Here is a 22,980-nt window from a genome sequence, read left to right as displayed (position 1 = left end):
CAAACAAGAGGTAAAGATTTGTAACTGCAAATGACGTATTGAAAGGCTACTATTTTTGAAGTGTAAAGCGTTTAGATTTCTGCTTCAAACAATTAATTTTGCATAGACCAGGTCCTTGTAACTCAGGTGTGAGTACTGAGGGAAGGAATACAAAGGAGCGTGCTAAGGAAGTTACTTAGAAAGTCAACTGTATGTAGTTGGGGCCCTGGGTAGAAACCCAGGCAATTTATGATTCTGTGAAATTTCTCTTAAAATTTACTCTGAGATTACAGTTTACCTATTATGTTATAGTAGAGAAGAGAATTGGAGGAAGATTGTTTGAGGAATATGGCATAAGGAAATGAAGATAATTAACAAAAGGATAAACTATATGAGCATGACCAGCAACATTGTTTTCTGAATGTTGGGAAGGAAGGAGAGGGATTGTAATATTGTTTTGAAACTTATTCTACACTAGGAAACTGAGTAAACATCATTCTCATGAGTAATCTAATGCACCCAGTGGGAGACCTGTTCCTTATCTCATGCTATTTAGATGCAAAATATTTATTTTTCAAGTTGATAAATTACAAAATTATAAATACCATATAGTAAGTAATCTTTGGTTCGGTAAGTAATCTGTGGTTAATCTTTAATAGCCTTTTGCTATTGTGTGCCACATTGCCACGCGGGGCTTGCTTATGTTTTTGTTTGTTTTGTTTTTTTTTTTTTAATAATCTTGCTATTCACTTCCCCTGTAATATGAGAAAATAACATTATTTTACTCTTCTTATATGGTAGTGTCGGGAATTATACTACTGTGTAAAAGACAGCATGGAACGAGCAGCAGCAAGACAGCAAAGCATTAAACCAGGTACAAGATTTGCTTGTTGGGAATATTTATTGTTTCATCTGTAATCATCCACGCTTTTTTATTAGTTTATTTAAGCATCATGTCCTGTAAGTTGGAAACCAGAAGGTAACTTTGCACAACCGTGTGTACACAGCAGATTTAATATTATTCTTAGCCATCTATTATTCTTGCCCCCATATACCTCATTCTAGACCCAAGCAAAAGCAAAACACCTGTATGAAGAAGAGTCCGCATGTAAGGAGGACTAACTACCAGTAAAATTGTAACTTGAAAATACTATGAAGCTGCAACTTTGTTTTCTCTTCACGGCTATCTAACTTTTATTTCTGATTGGAGTGTACAACTGTATTCACTTCGTGTTGAGAATCGAGTCTAACAGTATGTTCATATGTCTCTGTGAATCTGCAGTGGTGAATTTGTTGCTTTCTGCAGGTTTCCAAAGCACAAGTCTTTACTATTATTGGAAAGTATTGTTCTTGTGCAAATCAAATAGTGGTTAGTCCAGTGTCCTTACAAATGTAACTTATCCCCTGTAGACATTATTCTTGTTTAGTATCACTGTGTGAGACAGAATAATATAATTATAATCGGCGTAAATTCCTTTCCTTTTCCTGTTGAGTCAAAAAGTCTAGAAAAGGGGATTTGTAATTTTGGGGAATTGAGTTCTGAGATGGGCAACTTTTTGTTTTTCTTACCTCCCAGAGAGACATAAGTGCTGTGTCTGTATGGGTAACAATCATGGAGGTGAATTAATTTTTACATTCTTAAGACCCTTGCATCTCTTGTGCTGGAGTCACTTTGCAGATTCAGGCAAAGTGGGTTGCTATGGGTTTTCAAGTATGATTTTTTTTTTTGTTGTGAGTGTTCCTTTTTTGCAAGCAGATGCTAGATCTAGAAGCTGTGCTTTGAGGTACTAGCAAATATCTTAATGCCATATCTCAGGGATCTATGCTTTATATTCATAACTGACATCAGCATGACTGAGAAAGTTACTTGCATTTAAATTCAGCATCCTAAGGATTCAACATTCAGCTTAGCTGTTGTAGCTTGTAAAAAACACGAATTTCCTCCTAATATTAGTCCAGTTTAATCTGAGGAGGAAGAGGATGGGCTGGATTTTCACTGAGGGTGGAGGAGGTAAAAGTATATTTGAAAACTATTCTAAGAATTGGGCAACATTGCAGTATTAAAAAATGTATTGAAAGCCTTTCCCCATTTTGGTGGTTCTGCATTAGTGATGTTTAAAAAAAAAAAAAAAAAGAGAAATTTTCTAGCTGAAGTGAATGATGCAAAAGAAACTAGAAATGCCTAAAAATGCCTAGATGAAAATAGATGAAAGTCTGTTTATGTCTTCTGTTGATTTGTCAATACAACCACAATTTTTTGATTGCTTAAAATACAAGGTAATGCCATCAAAAACCACCAAGGTCAAAACTTTGAAGCCTAGTTTGTGCTTGCTTATGTTTTTGTACTGAAGAGTTATACTGTCTTCGGTATTACGTGATTGCATTGTTCTCCTATCCCTTTTTTTTTTTTTTTTTTTTTTTTAACCATGCCATGTTTTACCGGGCATTTAATAAACATGATCAGAAAACCCCCAACAATATGAAACACAAGAAATATAGGCTGAGCTGACCACAGGTGTCCTTTGCATGTAAGAAGGCTGACATTTTTTGGTACTCAAAGATCCACTGGTGTTCTGATGTCTGTTGTTTGTGGATTCTACTGAAATGCTGTGTGCATCAAATTAAAATTTGTTTTTACTGTTATGCATTTTCTATATGTCTCAATTGACTGCTTTTGTTTCTGTTTATTCTCTTCACCCTCCCGTTTTTTTTTCCTTTAACATATCACAGGCCCTGAGTTGGGTGGTGAGTTTCCTGTGCAGGATATGAAAACTGGCGAAGGAGGTCTTCTGCAGGTGACACTGGAAGGAATTAACCTGAAATTTATGCACAGTCAGGTATGGGGGAAATCTGTAAGATGACAGTATGAGCATGAAGCTTTTTGCAGCTTACCTGCATCATCTGTGTTTCCTCTTCCCAAAGGTATTGCCAACAAAGGGGTAGTGCAAAGGGGATGCATATAAATACATCTATTTATATCATATAAAAATACACTGAAACGAGCTCCTCATGACACCTGTAATGAGCTGAAGGAAAAAAGCTAAAAGTTTAATGGAGGTTTCAGTTTCTGGTTGTTTGTGGACAAAATTGTCTAAATGCAAAACAAACGGTAGACAGGATGTTAAAGGATGGAAAAAATTGATCATTTGGAATCTGCCATAAAGCATCACATTGTGATAATGTCCCGGTGGCATAAACTGTCAGCTTTATAGATAGTGTTTGAATATTGCAAGTGCAAAGGGCAACTTTCTGTATCGTATGTATTCTATCTTGTTTTAAAAAATGAAGAATTGTTTGTAGAATTCAGTATGAAAATAGAATGATAAAGTATCTCTTGCTGTAATTCACAAAAATGAGAATAAATTACCGACGCTTTTCCATCTAAATTTTGTGGGAATGGAGGAAACACAACTAGAATTGCCATTTCTCCCTTTCTGTGGATGTTGTTTCTGTTGCTTCCTTTGATTTTTGTTTTTTATTTTGCTTTGTGTTTTTTGTTTTGCATATGACATTAACTGCATGCTGTGCTAGACAGTAGAATCAACTTTCAGGAGAAGTGAGAGAGAGAGAGAGAGAGAGAGAGTGTGTATGTGTGTAAAAAAAAAAAACCAAAAACCACAAGCTTCTGTCAGTCCTCCATGGAGTTATTTTTCCTCTCCTCCTGATTAGATATTTCTCCTCACATAAGCTTTATTTTTTGAATAAACATCAGTGTAGATCCCACTGGAAGTTCATGTGGATCTCAGACACACATGCTCAGAGTCTTTATTTAATACTTCTCCTGAAGTTGCAGCAGCACCACGTGACTCTTTGAGTTCATACGGGCCAGGGTGAGGATTAGAGTATTGTGAACCTCCTTGGGTTTTCTTTGTGTTTACCAGGTTAGAATGACTATAGCTGACTTGCTGTTAGTATTTCAAACATGTTCTATATGACTTCTTTTTTTTCCTGCAAGGCTGGAATGACATTTTGAAGGAAATCTTAGAGAAACCTAGTGCTGATTCTTACTGTAGGACTATGAGTCCAACATTGCTTGTTGAACTTGGAATCACAGACACTGAGTCCTGTGTTACCCCCAGCACTCCTAGTGTAGTACATTTATCATGTCCTTCCTGATGGAGAATGGTGTTCTAATTTGCTATCAGTGATGAAACCTAGTACATCTTTTCTGTAGGATGGTCTGTGCAAATGCAGGTCAGACCTTTGAAATATGCCAACTGTTTTCCCCACCCTTCAAGTTATTCTTCCTCTTCCTCCTCTTTCTTATGAAGCTGCATCAGATGAGTTCCTATTATTTGAAGTAGATTGATGCACAGTTCTGGAAAATAACACTTGTTAATTCAATATGTTGAACTCCTGAGTCTATTAGATTTACAGTGTTAACTAGCAAGGGAATTGAGTACCTAAGTAGACCTAGGACCTATCCTAGTTTTCTCCAGTCTCGAAACAAAGTGTCTGGGCAGACAATAGAAGTCTTCCATTTGTGGGCCTGTAAAGAACACGTAACTAGCAGTCATGTAAAACACTCCTCCTAGTGGCACCATGCAAAAATAGCCTTTCCAAATTTCATCATCAAGGATGTTTGCATTCTTATTCCAACACTCATCAAACAGACTGCTTTCTTAATAAAAGGTCTACTGTTTCAGATAAATTGTTCTTTTCAATTTTCATGTAAATAGTACGAATTCCTCCTTAAGGCAGTTGATTTCAGAATACATACATACATATATAAGCAAACCCAGGACTCTACAGATGTTTCACTTTGTTGACAACTGCCTTTTTCTATTTCTTAATCAGTTTGGATGGGAATACCAACTAACTAATCCTGTAGGACCTCGTCAGGCACAGCTTCTTTTTCATCTTCCTTTTCTTATCCCACATCCAGGCTTCGTATTTGCCTCTCTTTTCAACAAGGCAGCTTGGATAAAAGATTTCTGTTGCTGTGATTGAAGTCATAGAAATAGCCAGTCTTCCTATGTTTTAATTGATTTCTACTCAGTTTAAAATAAATAAATAAATAAATAAATAAAAAGGTCTCTCTTCTGACTTACCTGATAAGACTGAACACACTGCTTCAGTGTCAGAATGGTGCTGTGTTTCCTGAAGCTGTTTTTGAAGACTCGACTTGTAGCGCATGTACTTCGGTGCTGCCCCATTCCACAGGAGATATCTAAGATACATGGTGGACCAACCTGTTTCTGATGTGTGATAGTTCACAAATTGTCTTCCCGTGCTGGCAGTGCACATAAGGTTAGGAAGAAAAACTGTTCAAGTTTGTCCATGCCTAGAGGATCAGAGGAAATCCTGCTGTAATAGGGAGGAGTTAAAATGTTCCTGTGATTTTGGAGGGCTATTCACAAAATTCTACGTTGAAATCTACAAATTTTGTCTAATATTGGGTCCCAGTAACTGTCCCAGTTAAGAATTTATCTGCATGATAAGTAAATGGAAGTTTAATACAGTGCAGCAGGCACATGCCCACTTACATTAGGATCCACAGTGAATGCCCTATCTTGAAGAAGGTGTTTCCCTAGGGTGAGTAGCTCATATTTCCTTTAAACGCTTGTGTGTTTGCTGACTGAGAGGAGAACATCTCTATCCCTTAATCAGTGTAGTGAGAGGATGTCTTTCAACTCTTGTGTTATGAAAATGGGTAACTTACTATAACTTTGACAAATTCTGATATAGTTCCTGACTTGTGGAAACACAGCATTCTGTGTTATACACAGAACATGAAGATCAGAAATAGTCAAGTCTACTGGACAAAACATCAGGCCTTTCTATTCAATTTTTAAGTGTTGTGCTTTAGACTACAAGCGAAAACTTTCTAGAGGGGATATTACAGAAAGAGGAAACTGAATACAGTAGGGGGTTCTGATGTTCCCTGGTTTTGTCTGTTGCTATTCCTCAAAAAATAAAATATTTTAATCATCGAAATGTGGGTGAAAACATACAAAGAAAGGTGTGATTAATTTTCCTTTCCTTAGTGCCTGAATGTAAGCAGATGCAAGCTTTGGATTTTCTGTTTAGGTAACTGGAAGTTTAGTTTTTGATGCTGATCAAAAAATCTCTTGTGACTGTTAGTTAGTTCTCTGGTTAAAACAACAACAGCAATTTAAAAAACACAGTCTAGAAGATCAACCTGACTTGTGGTCACATTTACTGAACTCTGTTGATACATATAAGCTTGTTTCTTGAAGAAAAGGGTGGTTGTGATTCTCTTTGCTGTTTTGGGGGTAGCATAACATCTAGGGCTGTATAACTTTTTCTAGTACTGAATTCAGAAGGGTTGCACATATTTCCTTTCCCTTCTCTCCAAGGCAATGCAGTTTCTCTAGTATAAGATCCTAAGGTCATACTGCCAAAAGTACATAGGAACTGAAAGTATGGATCCAGACTATTGTAATACAGTACTGCAAGTGCATCTCTAAGGTACTGGAAATAGACTTACTGTGACTGTTAGGGTAATGGTGTTTCTCCTGCCTAGAAATGGAAGCATATTAGACACTGCTGTGTGGAATTTATTTATGGTACTTTCTATAGTTCTTTCATATGTTTGTGTCTTGACTGATCATTGTGGAGCTGTGCATATGCAAAGGGACTGTTTTGTATCTTGAAATATATTGGCTATTGAACAAACTTAATATGCTCAGAGAACTTGTATATTTATGCAATCTTGTCATTTAGGCTCTAGACTGAAAAACCTCATTGTGTAGTTCAATTATTTTGTCTTTTGGGGTTTATGTTTGTAAAAATGAGTTAAAAGGTTTGTCTTCTAAGCAACTGCCCAGCTGACAGTGGCCATGTGTGAAATGAGCAAACAATAGAGAAGGGTCCCAAATGCTCCCATGCTGCTTAAAGCAGAAAACTGGTACTGAGAGGAGACAGTTTGAAGTGTAAGTATGCAGGTTATGTATCATAAGCAGTAATGCAGAGTTAAATGGTGCAAGAATATCAGAGAGGAAGATGGCTAGTAGTTTGTCATTGGATTAAAAGTGACTGCCGGGTCGGTCAGAATAGTCAGTGTCAGGATGGGGGAAGTGTAGTGTCCCTTACCTGCCCTCTGTGCTGGAGGAGGACGCATGGAGGGGCAGAAACTGGGATGGATCAGAGGCTACAAATCGTGGCAAATTTGGGAGTCAGCTTTTTTCTTGTCCCCCTCTTCCGTTGTATTTCAGGTGTGTTGATATTCTTTTTGCAATAACTCATTTGAGTGCCTGAAGGGGTAGCAATGTTGGATATGTCAGAGTTACTAACTCCTTCGTTTCTCTTCCATGCTTTCTCCTCCTGCAAGGAGCGGAAGGTACTTCATCTTCTGCTGTCTTCGCTTCTTAGCACTTTTAAGTTATTTGTTGATTTCTAGCATTGTGGCCAGTTTGTCTTCTGAATATTTATTTCACCCTTTATTTATATATTAAACTGTAAATGAACTAGTAGTGTATGCTTAAACACTTCAGGTTGTATCTGCTGTGGTGATGTTTTTGTTTTATTTTGGTTTTTGGATTTTAAGAGGAAAACTTACTAATTTTGTGTTATTTTTGCTCCTGTTTTTGTAGGTTTTCATAGAGCTGAATCACATTAAAAAGTGCAATACAGTGCGAGGAGTCTTTGTCCTGGAGGAATTTGGTAATTACATTATTTTGATATTAGGTCTGTATTCACATGGCAGTAACTCAAATTTCCAGACTCTAGATTCAGAATTGCACTGTAGTTTCAAAGATGGAAGGGAAATGTAGATTCCACTGAAAAGTTACCTAACAGAGAGATGAGAACTTCACATAAAAATTTGCACATGCACTTCCATCATAGTGAGACTTGTGGCCTAGATGCTTCTCCTGTAGCAAACAAATCAGGTGTTCTGAGTTTCATGAAGCAGACAAAACATCAGGTAATCTTGAATATGCATAGGAATCTTCTTTGGTATGTTCCTTTTTCTTCTGACTTTTTTTTTTTTTAAAGCAGGACTTGCAATTTATTTTTCTTAACACGCTGTGCTTTCACTGCTGAAAAGTTCTGCTAAATGTTTATTCTCCACTGTACATGGAGTTTCATTTTTTTCTGTGCAGCAGAAGGTCTTTTGTAAGATCGAGCATTATACTGTGGTTTTGGCTTCAGAGTATGACTGGTAAACTGTAGTAAAGCAACAGTTAAGGAAAATAGAGAATTTGTGCCGTTTAGGCTATTAATTGCTATTGCATGTAATCTGCCTGTAGTCTAATTTGGAAAAGTTCTGGGTTTCTATTCAGTGTTAGTCAGATTATACTGATAAATGAAAAAAAAGGAATGGCTTTAGATGTGGCTCAATAGTGATACATATACTTCTCTTGATATAGTTCCCATACCTGTATTGTTTTATTCTTCCACCCATCTGCGTGAGTCTTAAGTGTAGGTCTCAAAGTTTTACTAAAAGGATAAAATTTACAACATTGTTTTCTTGCTAAATCAGCATACTTTAGCTGCTAAACAATATTGAAATAAACAGCTCCCTTCACTGTTCTCTAGTGCTGTGAATAGAAGATTCTGACTGATGGATTCTCTCTAATAATTTAAAAGAAATTTAAGGAGAGTGCTAATATTAATGTCTTCATCATTGTTAATGCATTCTCTCCTTCTGATGATAGAAAATTATAAGGTATTGAAGTGGTATAACCTTTCTGACACTTGGTTGCACATTGTTCACTGTAAATGAATCTCCCAGAAATTTGGGATGGCAAGTCATGGAAATTTTTACTCCTTTCCTAAAAATGTTGTGTGTAGCTCAAGTGATCAGATCATTGTATTTAACCCCTATTTAAAAAAAAAAATAGTGTAAGTGATCAAAAGATGTCTGCCTTGTATGGTTACGTATTCTTTTTATATGTTTTCACCCTGATGGGCGTGATTCATTTTACTTCTGATAGAAATTGCTTGAAGCTGTGAAACATTGATAGGCTTTACAAATATTAGAGTTCAGAAGCCATAAAATTAGCTCAAGCCATGGCTGCAGTTTTCTGAGAAAAATAATTGGATCAGAAATTATATTTGGGTCATTTTTTGAAGACTCTCAACTCAAAGTGTTTTCTTAATAGCTGATTTACATTGCACAAGATGACAGACAACATTTGACTTAATTATTCCAGTCAACTTCTGTTAATGATTCTGTAGTACAGCTTTTTGTCCCCAACTTGTAACTATTAGGAAATGTTTTGTTCTTGTTTCACAGAAAATATTTATAATCAAGGAAAATCTAGAACTGTGATAAGAAACTTAAGGAAATGTAATTTTTGAAAGTAAGAGAAAATAAATTGTGAGTTGGATGCTGAAAGAAAAACTGAGAAATCATTTATAAAGTGAAAGCTACCCTCTTCCCAAAGTAGAGGTGTTAACAACAGTCAGTTTAAATGGACCAAATGAGGTTTATAGTTTATCCATTCAGCTAATTAAGAAAAAAAAAGGAAAGACAAAAGGTGTTGCAGAGAAGCTAACCTCTCATGGATAAATGAGTGACTACCTCATATGCACTCTTTTACTTGTTAAAATATGACAAGATGTGTGAATCTGTCCTGTGGAGGAAAAATTAAATTTATTAAGAGTGAATCGACAGTATTGACCATCAAGTTGCATGGGCTTCTTAAGAACGAAGCTGCAGAGCTATGTTAAACATTTTGAGCCTTGCAATGAGATTCATGGTACAGGGAGTATCTTGAAGTAGTGCCTCCTCTTAGGAAGTTTGAGTGCAGCAGATGTGTACACTAGTCTGATGAGAAGCAGCTCAGTGCAGAGTTTGTTTATTTTATTCTGCCAAGTGTGATTGCTCTAACTGTAGCTATAACACAGCAGGAAATTAAAGGTCTGTTTGGTAACACCAGGTTTAAATATCAGCATGAAAGTTGCAATTGTAGAGCAGGGTACAAGCAGAAGCTCAGGAATTGTTGCCCAAAAATGGAAACTGAGATTTGAAGTAGGTGAAAAAATGTAAGGCTCTTCCCCCTGGAATTTGAGTTACTGCTGTGTACTTGTGCTTTACTTGTGGCCCCTTCACCATGGCTGCTATGAAAACCTTCATTCTCCAGCAGGTAAAGTGATGTCCCCTGAACTTGTTCTATGGTAGTACCGTATTTTCATTCACAGAACCAAAGGCTGCAGAGTGGTGCTTAATAATTCTTCATCCGCTTAGCTTAACAGCATCAGGAATAAGTCTTAATGTTAGAAGAAACGTGCTTGTTCTAATCTCTTAATTTGAGGCTTGGGTGGGGTGGTTTTTGTTGTGTTGGTTTTTTTTTTTTTGGGTTTTTTTTTTTTTTTGTGTTGTTCTTTTGTTTGCTTTCTGTATTTTACACTGATAGCGCTTTGACTTCTGTGGGTATAAATCTAGACCTGCTTTTTTTGTTCTTCCTAACTCAGTCCTCTCAGGAGAATTTTCCCTACTAATAGGACTGCAAAGGAGTACTGTACTTAAAGAAAAAGCAACTTACTGACTACAAAGTGAGGAGAGAGCACCTAAGCACTGTGCTGTTCCCTCTCTTATGATACAAGACTTTACACCTTCCCTTCTCTCCTTGTCTCATGGCACAAGGTCCTTACAGCTTTCCCTTCCTGCTTTTTGAAGAGTATATGAGCTGTTGTATGTTATCCAGTGGGCAGTGAGACTTACACAACTGTATAAATCCTACCCTATTTGGCTGTGCAACAGCCTCACTCCCACCTTTACTCCCTGGTGACAAGGAGTTAATTTGGAACATCTGGTGCCAACGGGTAAGGTAGCTTGGATGCGCACCTCCTTCTCTTCCCAACTCTGATATTGCTGGGGCAGTGTAGCCTGGGTGTGCACATCCCTCATTTTTCAGTTGCTAATATAACAGCCATCTCTTCAAAAAAACAGAATTGAAATATCAACCAGAAATATTGCGTTAATTTTTAAAATCCAATTCTGAACTTTTCAGTATTTTTTTTTTTCCAGGAATGACAGTACCATGACATACTAGAATTGGTGGGCACTGGTTTGTTTCTGGAGAGTTTTCTCAAACCCAGTCTGCACTGCCTACTTTTGGCTCCTTAGAGCGTGATCTGTCTCCCTCTCCAATGTTTAGATGTGTCATATCATAAGTTGAAAAGATGACATCTGCATGGATAGATTTTGTTGTGGACTTTTCCTAATTACTCATACTGAATTCATCTGCCTCTTTCTTTTTTGTCACTAGTATTATGTGTAATAAAATACTTACCCTTCCCCTATGAATCTGGTATGGTTTGGTTTTCAATAATTTCTATACTGCTGCTAAATATTTTTTTGTTGTTGTGATACAGAAATTTCATGGCAAATTTCAGCTTTTCTGGAAGGGAAGTATCCAAAGTTGGTTTTGTTATTACACATTTTAAAATTACCATTTGTATGTTCTTAGTGTTGGTTTTGTTCTCTCCTGGTGATTTTCGATGGTATCTGTTCACAACAATATCTGTAGACCAAGTGTGAGGTCAGATGCAGTTTGGATGCAGCACATACTGATGGTGATAGTTACAGCCTGCTTTTTTGTGCATTCTATAATGAAAGCAAAAGACAAATTACCTTAGCTATCTTATCTTCTTTCTTTCTGTTAGCTTGAGACAGTGCAAAGGAGCAACGTGATATTTTCTGGGTAATTTTTAGTCAGTGCACTAATCTTCTTTTTTGTGTAAAATCTTCAGGAAATCAAATCAAGCCTGATATTCTAAGAATACATGGAATTGAAATCTATGTTCTATTTTAAGACTATGTGTTCAAAAGCAAAGAACATTTTCATTGACAATACCAAGTTAAAAATGAGCATGCGTGTCCTCAACAGAAGAGAATTTTTAGCATTTCTCAAAATCTGGCTGTGAAATAATCTTCCAGCTTAGAAAAATTTTCTCTATAATATCCTATTTGTTTTTTTCCTGTATTTCACTGGCTTACTGACAGAGTGTCCAACAGTTCTTATGAGATCCGTTACTCAGCAGAGAAGGATTCAAACATCTAGGGAATAATATCTTTGTGGATCAAATACTTAAAAATTCCTATGGAATTGTTCTATGTTTTAGTATAATAGTCATTAAGCGCATTTTGTCATTAATTTTGCTGCCTAGCAGGAATAACTACGAGTAGAAAAGCCAGGGTCTCTTAAGAACCATCAAATATCTATTACGGTTTTCCAAACATAAACAATAAAATATTTTTGCCAACCTGAGGAATTCATTATCAGTATTGTCAAGGACATGTATAATGTAAACGAAGAGAAGAAAGAGTACCTAGAAGTGAGGGATAGTGAGGAGCCCTGGTCCTGCACCTGTTGTCTGTGTGCATCCCTTTCCTTTCCTATGGGAACATTGTGCTGTTTCTTTCCCTTTTTCCTCTCGTTTTTTGAACTTTTTGTTTTGTCTCTTGCCCGTCCGGTTTTAGTTCCTGAAACTAAAGAAGTGGTGAGCCACAAGTACAAGACGCCAATGGTGAGTCAACTGTGATGCCTTCTGGTAGTTTTCTAGAGAACATACCTTTACATTTTCATTTGGTGAAGAGAATTGCATTGAGATTGCAGGATTTGCAGCGCTAACATTGCAGTGAAACACAAGCTGCTCTTTTGTTGTCTTCCCTTAGTTAAAACTCTTATAAAATTCGGTGATTTTTGTTTCTGTGTAACTAGAGGAACTTACGGATAGTGCAGAATGTGTGGTCTCTTTCATTAAATAGATCAAACCAATCTAGCTAGCTTGTATCTATATCTTCAGCATAATATGCTACTGAAAGCACTAAACTGAAGACAGTGCAGGACACAATCCCTAATTCACAAAGCAGATGGAAAGGGAAACAAATTCCTGGTCTTGTTAGCTGAGTTAATGAAAAGTTCCCACCTCACAAAAGTGAGCAGTGAGATGTAAGAGAATGGTCTAAGTATTGATTCTTTCTATACAGTTGAGTTATTGCTGTGTTTTCAAGTTCAGTTTTGTATAAAGTTTTGGAATTCAGACAGCTGATAATTTTGCTTAGCACTTTTACGTGTATTTCAGTAATCAGGCTTATGTATCTTACAGGCAGGAAATAGCTGCCAGTGATAATCATCATAAATGAATTGTTTTCAGCTCTTTTCTCTGAAGTACAGTTGCATACATATGGTAATTGCATGGAAGCTGACCATACTTCATAAAAAGGGAGAAGAATAACTTGATCTGAGAAATGTACTCTAAGAATGTTGTTTCTCAAACATGCAGTCGAAGAAGCAAAAAGCTGTATCTTTTAACAGGACAGCTTAATGGAAGTGAATGATAATTTACAGAAGCATTGTAGCTTGTCCTGTAATATAAGAAAACATGTCATATTTGGACAGCGCTATCAGAAGAGTGGTTGGAATTTTGGGTTGTCCTGTATGGAGCCAGGAGTTGCACTCTGTGGTCAGAGAATCACAGAATCGTTTAGGTTGGAAGGAGCATTTAAAGGTCATCTAGTCCAGCTCCCCTGCAGTGAACATCTAAAGGGACATCTAAAGCTAGATCAGGTTGTTCTAGTTCACAATGAATTTACTGCTCCAAAGTGCTGAGGATCCTCAACTTAGTATGACCAAAGTGGTCAACAGCTATTCAGAGACATTTTATGGTTTAGTCCCTTCCAACTCAGGATATTCTCTATGATTATGCATGCCACCTTCACAAGGACAGTAAGTATAAACCTCACCATACAGGACAAGAACTCTGAAGAATAGCCAGTATTAGAACTAGGTTATAAACTGAATTTGTATTACCCTCACTGAGCTGTGCTGCCAGTCACATGCTAGGCAAAGATTTTCTGCTAAGTAATAGCAGACGTAATCATTTAAAAGTATTATTTGTAAATCTGCTAATGGCATGTGAAAGTCTCTGCACTAAGGTAGTGACAAAACTGCTTCGTTGCGTATATATACATATGAAATGTGCAGTGGTAGGTGTTGTTTATAGACATGTTAAATTATATCCATCTATATATATTAAAATATTTAGTTATTATTTACATATATTAAAAAAACAAAAAACAAAACAAAACAACAAAACACCAAAATCCAAAAAACTTTTGTTAGCCAGGAATAAGGATTACCAGTCTTGACCATAAAATGATCACAGTTGTGATAAGGGAGAATCCTACTATCTTGTTAGTCAAGGAGTAGTACTGGATGTTTGGTTTTACCATCATTTTAGCTATCTTTATCAATTCCTCGCTAAAGTAAATATATGGAATATTTTTTTTCTAAAGCATTGGCTAACTTATTCTTAGTGTACTGTTCTTAAAAAAATATAAGAAATTATACTATCAAGCAACTAATGGTTTTATCTCAAAGGTTTTTTATTTGTTATATGGTTCATCCTCTCTATTTCAGTGAGAGAGTAGCATGGGACACTTCTTCCAGATTTTGTTTATAGCCAGAGCAGTCATTTCACAAAGAAAGTCATGCAACAAAATACAAAACATGCAGTGGATTTTGCAAAATGCTAAATCATCTGAATTTTCTTATCTCCCTTTCAAACTTCTTGTAGGCTCACGAGATCTGCTACTCCGTGCTGTGTCTCTTCTCTTATGTGGCTGCCATTCGTGGGAAAGAGGCAGAAAACAAAAGCAAACCACCTCGACCCGTTTCCAGTTGATCATGATATTGGGAAATACCTACCCTATGGCACACTGACATGCAGTATTTCCATTTTTACTGCAGTTACTGGAGCTCACTTTCCTGTCTTCTCTGAGAACTTCGTTATTTATGTATGACCCTGCAAGTCTTTCCCCATAGAAAAATCTAAGACTTCATTGCTCAGTCTCCTTCTGAATTCATCTTTAGTGGAGTTTTTATATGGGCTGTTCATCAGACAGTTTTGAGCATCAGCATCCAGCTGTGAATGGCCTACTCTGGCCATTCCTTGGAATCTTTTTTTTTCTTAAGATGACTAATATGGCTTAAGTTCAGTTGGTTTTTGTTTCTAATGGTACTTGTTCCAGACTTACCACTTTACAGCTGCAGACTTCTGCTTTCCAATTCTCTTGTGTGCAGTGAAAGCAGTCTGGTTCTGCACGTTGTTTAAATGTAATATTTTCTATTGTTTTCCTTCTGTGTTGTTCACTTTTACTCACCATCATGGAGTTCTTGATATATACTTCTTCAATCCCTTTTGGTAAAGATGATCAATTAAGCTACTATAGTCTTAAAATATCACATGTGAAAATTATAGTTTGGTTATTAAGTTGGTCCATCTGTGGAGATGACTGCTTCTAAAGTGGAAAAAAGAAAGGAAATTGAAAGCGACATATCATGAAAACCCCTGACATCACTTCAATTGCGTGGATTTTAGATTGGATGGGAGTTTGAATAATGTTTGTAGGCATTCCAGCAGTGTAGTTGATAGCAGTGAATTGCAGGGTCCAGAAAATGAGAAAGGAAATGTATAACTTGGAATTGTTATTGGCAGAAGCTCTTGTAATGTACCAATGTAATTCTGGATTTGTAACTGTACAAGACGTTTCTATAGTAACATGCAGAATGTGCTCAGAAGCTCAAAGGATTACTGTCTCTAAAACTTTTAATCTATTGCTTTTTTTCAGTCTATACTTTTGTATATCGAGGAATCTCTCAAATACTGTGTTAATGTGTAATGAAACTCCCTCAGTTAATACTATCCATCGCATTCCTTATTTTAAGTAGACTGAGTATGAATGTTTTTTGCATCCTGTTTTTGTTACTGAACTGTACTTCACTTGTCTGGAAAGCTCTCAGGATGCCGGAAGGTGAGACTGTCTGGAGAAAAATAATACTTGTGAAATACCTGGAAAAATGCTCTTGATGCAAACTGATGTATTGTATGTTTTAACGTAGGATTCTGAGTAAATGAACCTGGAAATAATGCTGTTTTGGCTTGGTCAGGGATCTACTATTTTGAATGGAATATACTAGTATTGAGTGAGGAAAATATGTAAATATTATAGTACAACATCTATTTATAGAAACTGTACAGCTGTCTGAATGTGAAAATAAAAGTCATTCAACCAGTGAGTTGTTTTCATCCTGTGCTTTACCTTTTCTGTTCGTGCATCTAACTGCTATTAGTCATGATGTACAAAGCACAATGTACACATACATGAAATAATGAGAAAGAGCAAAGTACAAATGGATAATTGCATTTCTTTCCACGTGAGAAATTGGACTGTAAATGCCCTTATGATAAAAATGCTCCCCTGTTCCCTTCCGTAGAATGTTTGTTAAAGAGTATTAGCAGAGGTTGCTCTTCAGGGATGAGTAAGAATCAGTAACAGTCTCTGCAAGTGGACTAGCACAGGGGTTCTGCTCCAAATGTGGTTTCAAAACTGAAGAAACTCTTGAAATGTACAAATTTGTTCTTATACTTGACGATGTGTACTTGTACTTGGCAGGTGTTCTGGTAACTGAGAATATAGCATGCTCATCTGAAAGGCCATATTTCTGCTACTAAATACTCAGTGCCATTCTCTGAAGACCAAATACAGATCTGGAGGTCAGATTTAACATTTTCTAAGAGAAAAAGTCTTTGAGAACAAGGTAAGGAAAAATCCCTTCCACCTTAGCTTCGTCACTCCTAAGCATTGAAAGGTATGTAAACTTTTCTTCGGAGGAAAAAAATAATTACAGCAATTTGTGTGTGTTTTGACATGTCCTACTTCTTTTGATCTTTAGGTAAGAATTCCCTAAGCAGCAACAAGAACCTTCCAAAACCAAAGGGAAGACTAATTGAGAATAACTGGTAATGATAGTGTTAGAATACTTCAAAATAGCTAATCCTACCGGTCTTACCACTAGGAGGAGCCTCTGACTTACTGTTAAATTATGTTAAGATAATTTTTTTATTATTATTTATTTATTTATTTATTTATTTTTTTAATAAATGTGATTTAATTGAATGTGATATTTCCACGGCACTTAGACAAACAGTGAATACAGTGACAGAGATTCATGAACTTGCCTTAAAACTTAAGGTATTTGCTTTTCATGAACAAGTTTCTTTCTCTGCTATAATTCCTTATTTCTGGAAGTTGGTTTTCTAAATGACCATTAAATGTTCTTTGCAAACACTGGCATTCATAACTGATTTTCCTGGCAGTTTTTCCCACTGTCTGTGGGATTGCAGACCTTTATTGTGTTGTTCCAAAAAAGGTTTCTGTTTGTTTGTTACTGCCGTTTTTGTGCCTAACATGAGAGGGTGCACATCTTAAAGGTTAAAATATTCAATATCAGTGAGTATCAAAATGGTGGCATTTGCTAAGTGAAAATTAAAAATATTTTGTGAAAACTTTTGATGTTGGATGTGGAGGAAATGATTCATTACTTTAAGAAAATGTTTATAAAAACTTCTTTACACTGTTTACTAGCTTCAGGTAAACTCTTCCCTCTTACTTTGGTGCTTTCAGGGCAGAAAGGATGGTAAGGTGAAATGTTCTTCTTCGAAAACTGAATTGCTAGTAGATGTAAATTAAGAATTTAAATTCCAAGTAAGATTCTTAGTAATCAAAGTGTAAGGAAATGATTGATTCCATGCTGTCATAGGAACCTTTATGGTACAACAATACTAAAGATAAAAATATTTCTAGAGTTGTGAAAATAATGTACTGGGTTCCCACCAAGTGTATTGCTAAGAAGGAAGCAGTAGCTAATATTGCTGATCAAGAGCAGGAACAAACCAGCCATCTGCCCCAGTGTCAGGCACAGGCTCCTGCATTCACTGAATTGAGAACTAAATAGAAAATAGAAGCTAAATTTCTCATGTAGAGAGTAATATTTAGATCTCAGTTCCCCTTGATTGTCAAATGGATTAAAGTTAGAAAAGATTGCCTCTGAAATGAGATCCTGCTTCTGTGAGAAAAGAGGGCCTCTGCACCAGTGGTATTTAGGAACTCAGTCACTGCTCTTAGACAAGCAAAGTTTTGGTGAAATACAGCATCTCCTAGCTCCTAAAGATGTGAGAATTAGGAGTAAGAAGCAGCACCTTTGTGCAAAGTATCTTGTCAGTGTAAAGCCAAAGAGCTTTTGCTCCTCCAGAATTCACAGTTCAGACAGTTCTGCTTTTCACAACAGTACATTTCCGAACAACTGAGTGGTGTTTCTTTGCTTCTGCTACCTGCCATGGCTTTTTGTGCAGTACTACCTTGTAACACTCTTTAAGATCTTCAGTCAGCTGGAGCTCTGAGTTCCTACAGCTGTTTCCAGTGTGGTTCTTCAGTAAAACAGTAGAAAAAACATGCTGATTCTTTAAACAGTAGTGATATATGACCCCTCTTTCCAGCACTGTGTCTGAAGGTTTAAAGCTTCATGTTGGTGATTGGAGTTTGGGTGCAGGTGAGTACACCAGAGGACTTCTTTAAGGCAGATTCTGAGCTCAGATACAGTGGCTAATTTTCTGTTTGGCTGTGCTTAGTATAACCATAATTTCAAAGTTAATGTTCTGTTTACACATGTACAAAGCATCTGGGACATAGCAGTTCCAGCATAGTCTAATTTTGTTTTAAAACATCAATCCTACAAAGAAAGAACCATACATGCAGCAACCAAGGGCAAACAGTGCTGCTTCTATTTACAACAGTTACTATAGTGATAAACATGGTTTAGGAACCTACATAGAAATAGAAATCCCCTTCTCCCAAAATAGCTATACACAAAAAGGAACAAACGGTGGCAGGAAAAATATCAAGTAAAGCTCTAAACAGTTGTTTCCTTCAAGTAGATGAAACCTCTTGTATTTCCACTGCTCTTCTTTCACTCTTTTTTGTCTTTTCATTTTCCCTCAGTAACGCCATTGAAAGTGCCTCTCTTCTCAACATCCTGGATGGCAAGCAGTGTCTCTCCCTTTTCTTCCAGTTTCCCTGCTTGGATTCCTCACAGTTTCCCCACGCTTAATTTCTTGGCCTAGACTCAGCCAGCCAGTCTCAGTTCTGAACCTCAGTTTCTCATCAGATGTCTCTCTCCATTTCCCTTAGCATTATTCATAGTACTTATCTCTCCCACCATCATTGCGTAAATCATATTTCAGCTTCTGTCCAAGCAGTCCAGGCTGCACTCTTAGCCAATCTCTTGCTCAGCTGGCTTCTACCCAACTTCCAGTCAGTCTTCCTCCTCTCTCCAGCTCTTAGCAAGCTCTCTGTCACCCTCTTTCATCTTCTTTCATCCCTCAGCCTCTTATTTCTTTTGCACTTAAACTATGTCGGATGGAGTGCGAAAGAGGGCCATTGAACAGGAAAAATACCTAGTATCAGTTCTGCTGGTCCATGCTGGCTCCTAGCAACATGGACTCTTCCCTGCATTCCTTATTAGAAACAGTTACATTTCATCTATCATTAGAAAATTCGTCTAAAACAGGCTCATAACCTAAAAATCATATATAAATTGTTAACATTTTTCTATGCTGGAGGGGAGAGAGGAAAATATAATGCATTATAAACATGTAGTACTTAGCCCTGCTTACACCAGTAAGGAGTTAACAAGTAGAAATGATCAAAATCTACTATACTTGCAACCTTACTGGAGGCTAAATAACTTTCATCCACATCCTCAGTTCATGTATTTGAGTCCCACAATCTATATTTATAAGCAAACAGTGAAAATTGTGTGATATTTCTGATACTTGTTTTACAAATGGTAATGAATACGAACTCAAAGTCAGGTGATTTTCCATGGTGAAGAAAATAAAGGGCACACCACTTATATTTTTTTCCAAATTTTATTCCATAGCTTTGCTATCCACGGATATTTTGTATGCACTGAAGTAGGTATCCCAGAACTGCGTTCGTAGCTACTTGGATAGTTACCTGTGGTTTTAGGGCTGCTTGTTGTCAGCACTTCTGCCTGGGACAGATAGCAGATGTTTTTGTTCCATATCAGGACCACACAAATGAAGCTATTCTTATCCGTTTCTTTCAAACTTTCACCAGCTCAACCTGTTCTAAGACGCATCGCTTATGCAGGCTGCTACATGGACCCTCTCAAAGACAGATGAAGGATATCTCAGTGGCAGCTTTTGTTGCCCTAATATAGAGGTCTGTGGGTGGGAGGCTCTTGAAAGGTATCAGTGGGCTATTTTTAACCTCTGTGGACTGTTCTTATTTACAGGAGACAGGAATGGCTTTATTTCCAAATATGCTCCGGGACACAATAGTGCCAAACTTTTCTCCTAAACACACAAAGGGATTTTAATTTAAAGACGTTCTGCGATAAAGGCAACATAAATGACTTCTGTACCTCACCAAAACACCTTTTTCTTTATTGATTGCATTTGAGCGACCATTGAAACATTAAGTAAAAGAGGAATTGCCATTGATTTGCTATTTTCTTCTGTTTGTATCCATTCTACTCAATTGCAGACCACAGAACAGAGGTCTAGAACTAGCACAAGAATACCTTCTTAGAAGGAATGATTCCTGCAGGTGAGGTGTACAGAGGCTGTGTTAGTTATCTACCTTGACTGAAATGGAAAAGCTTTGTTACGATAATGTAGGAACCTTCTGACTTCTCCCTGTAACTTTCAGTGAGTCAAATTCAATTTTTATATATTGTTGGATATAATAAGCTTTGACAAATTCAAAAAAGTCACTAAAAATTATCGTTGCCTTTTGAAGAAGAGCAATATCAAATACTAAGCTGTCTTGTGGCTTTTCTTTTTAATTGACTGAAAGCAAAGGTGCCGAAGCACCAATGGGCTGACTGCTGCTCTTCCCCCTGCCAGGTGGTTCCAATGAACGCGTATCTCCTCTGGGAGCAGGATGAGCTCGTGCTGGTAGGGCGCTTTATACCATTTAAACGTTCTGATGGGATGGGCTCAATTCCGTCAACCTTTACCTTAATGCTCTACGCTCAACTTGCAGCGATTCTGTTTAGCTCTCAAGCCTCGCAGCGGGTTCTTGCAAAGGGGCCTCCTAGAAACTTACTTTTAAATTTATTTAAAACAGTAGCGCGAAGGGAAGATATGAAACGCGAGGTGTGTGTGAGCGGCGGTTTGTAACAGGAGCGCGGTGCGCGCTCGGTGCTCCCTGGCACGGCCAGCCCCGCGCTGCCTCCTGTCGCAAAGCAACGGCGGGCCGATGTTCCTGCGGCGCGAGGCGGCCGGCACGAGCGCCTCGATGACTGCGGGCGGCACGCGGCGCTGCTGGGCGGGAAGCGCTGAGGTGGTGCTTCGGTGTTCCCCCTCCGCTACCTATAAGTCAGGCGTTGGTATTGAAGGAGAGCGGATAAATAAATACATAAAACACACGTGTCACCGCCGTGAAGAGAAGCCTGCGAGTGACCTGGAGAGGAGCTCAGTGTTGTACCGTTTAAGTGCGATTCGGGTAGTGCGGTGTAACACCGGCGTAATTCCTAAGACAGTAGTTGGTGTTTGCACAAAAGAGCCAGTCCTTCGTCCCTGACGAGCTCACTGCAGTTTAGCATTGCACCTGAAGGAGTTTTCTGTTAGGTGTGGTACGCTTTGGCTTCTGATTTATTTATATATCTTCCTCTCCTGGATTTCATGTTCTGTTGTTTCTCCTTCATCCTTTTTTCTTTTTGTTGCTTTTTTTTTTTTTTTTCAAGCATTGCTCTTTTATTGTATTTACAAAGTGCAGCTCAGCCATTAACACATTTTGCTTTTATTTTTTTCTCTTGCAGAATAACAGTCAAGATTTGCACTATGAGGCAAACCTATAAAGTAACTAAAGAAAATAAGGAGTACTGGTAAGGTTTGCTTTTCTTCCACGACTCAGTTTTGTGACTTCTTTATGAGGATTATTAAGCAAAGCTTCCCTTTGCTAGGATCAAACAGATCCTTATCAGATTTAAATGCAACACTTTAGTGGATTTGTTTTATTAAATTGTCTAGCCCTCATTAATAATGTTTTCACGACTGATCTTACCTTGCATATTTGCAAAAAAGAAAATAATAGTAGTATTACTGATAGTACTTTGCAACTGCAGCATACAAATACTTGCCACAGCATTAGAAACCATAAGGCAATCTCATTTTGTAGCAGAGGAAATCCCACACAGAAGGTAAGTTAAAAACCATTATTTGTCATGTAGGTTTTCAGATGTGTTGGGGGAAATTGAGACCTTTTTTGTCTTTAACCAGTTACATTTGGGAGAAGCTGCTGAATTTATTAGTTTTAATTAAATACGGATGAACATTATGTATTTCTTAACAACCCAAAATTAATGATGAATTAACTGTACGGTAAAGATCACCATCAGAAATGGAGAAGATAAATTTTGATACAGAATGGTTGGAAAACAGCAATAAACACAAATTTCTAAGGATCTTTCTGGAACTTCTATTAGAAAATTCTGATCTTGTGGACACACCTTGCCTCGTTTCCTCTTTTTGGTGTGTGAGCAGTGCTTTGCTTTTTGAATTTAGGATTCATGTTTTCAGAAAGTTAACTGGAGTGGATTGGGGTGGTGTTTTTTTGTTTGTTTGTTTGTGTTTCTGTAACTTTAGCTTTGGATTTACGTGTATGTGAGAGACATCTATGCATGTGGTAGAATTTTGGACTTGAAGACCATTTGAACAACATTTCATGAAAAATACAATTGAGTAACATTTAATACAGTGTACTTCTTTTCACAACTGAGAGGGAAAATAAGTGTTCACTTTTAAAGTACTGCTTTTCCCGAAAGCATTTTGCTCATGTTGAATAGCTGAAATTCAAGCAGAAGATGCCATTTTCTTAGTGTCTTTTGGTTTATTTTTGTACTCTTTCAGTACTGTACCCCATTACAGCATGAAAATCTGTTCTTTTCATGAAACACCTTTCTGATAATACAAAGTGTTTGTTATAGCACCTGCTTTTCTTTGTAATCTAAACTCCTGCAATTCAGTCTCTGCAATAGCTGTTGTCCCACAGATGCTGGGTTGATCCTGTAAATCCATTTAACATTCTAGTAGTGGGTAATAAAATTATTTGTGATGTAGGACATCTCTGTCTTCTACGTATTACATATGCCTTACTTTTAGAATAATAGTGTTGCTTGGAAGAATAAAGAACAAAACAGTGTAGACTTCTTTGCA

The 22,980-nt window shown here is 37.2% G+C and overlaps 1 protein-coding gene across 34 annotated transcripts in view; it reads left to right on the top strand.

Moving 5' to 3' along the window:
• The window catches only part of MADD (MAP kinase activating death domain), a 70,312-nt gene extending 54,338 nt beyond the window's left edge, over positions 1 to 15,974 (top strand). For 21 of the 34 annotated variants that reach the window (XM_048947601.1, XM_048947597.1, XM_048947595.1 and 18 more), the window contains 5 exons: positions 781 to 853; positions 2,710 to 2,816; positions 7,536 to 7,605; positions 12,374 to 12,420; positions 14,473 to 15,974. In XM_048947601.1, coding sequence (XP_048803558.1) covers positions 781 to 853; positions 2,710 to 2,816; positions 7,536 to 7,605; positions 12,374 to 12,420; positions 14,473 to 14,580 — 405 coding nt within the window. In that variant the 3' untranslated portion in view covers positions 14,581 to 15,974. Of the gene's footprint in view, positions 1 to 780; positions 854 to 2,709; positions 2,817 to 7,535; positions 7,606 to 10,534; positions 11,954 to 12,373; positions 12,421 to 14,472 lie in introns of those variants that run through there. The other 13 variants (XM_048947611.1, XM_048947610.1, XM_048947608.1 and 10 more) reach the window with 3 other exon arrangements.
• The last annotated feature ends 7,006 nt before the right edge of the window (positions 15,975 to 22,980 follow it).

Source organism: Lagopus muta, chromosome 6 (genome assembly GCF_023343835.1).
Source record: "Lagopus muta isolate bLagMut1 chromosome 6, bLagMut1 primary, whole genome shotgun sequence".
In the NCBI taxonomy this organism is placed as follows: Eukaryota; Metazoa; Chordata; class Aves; order Galliformes; family Phasianidae; genus Lagopus; species Lagopus muta.
The sequence above is the reverse complement of the archived record's forward strand: the minus strand, read 5'-3'. Positions and strand labels throughout refer to the sequence as shown.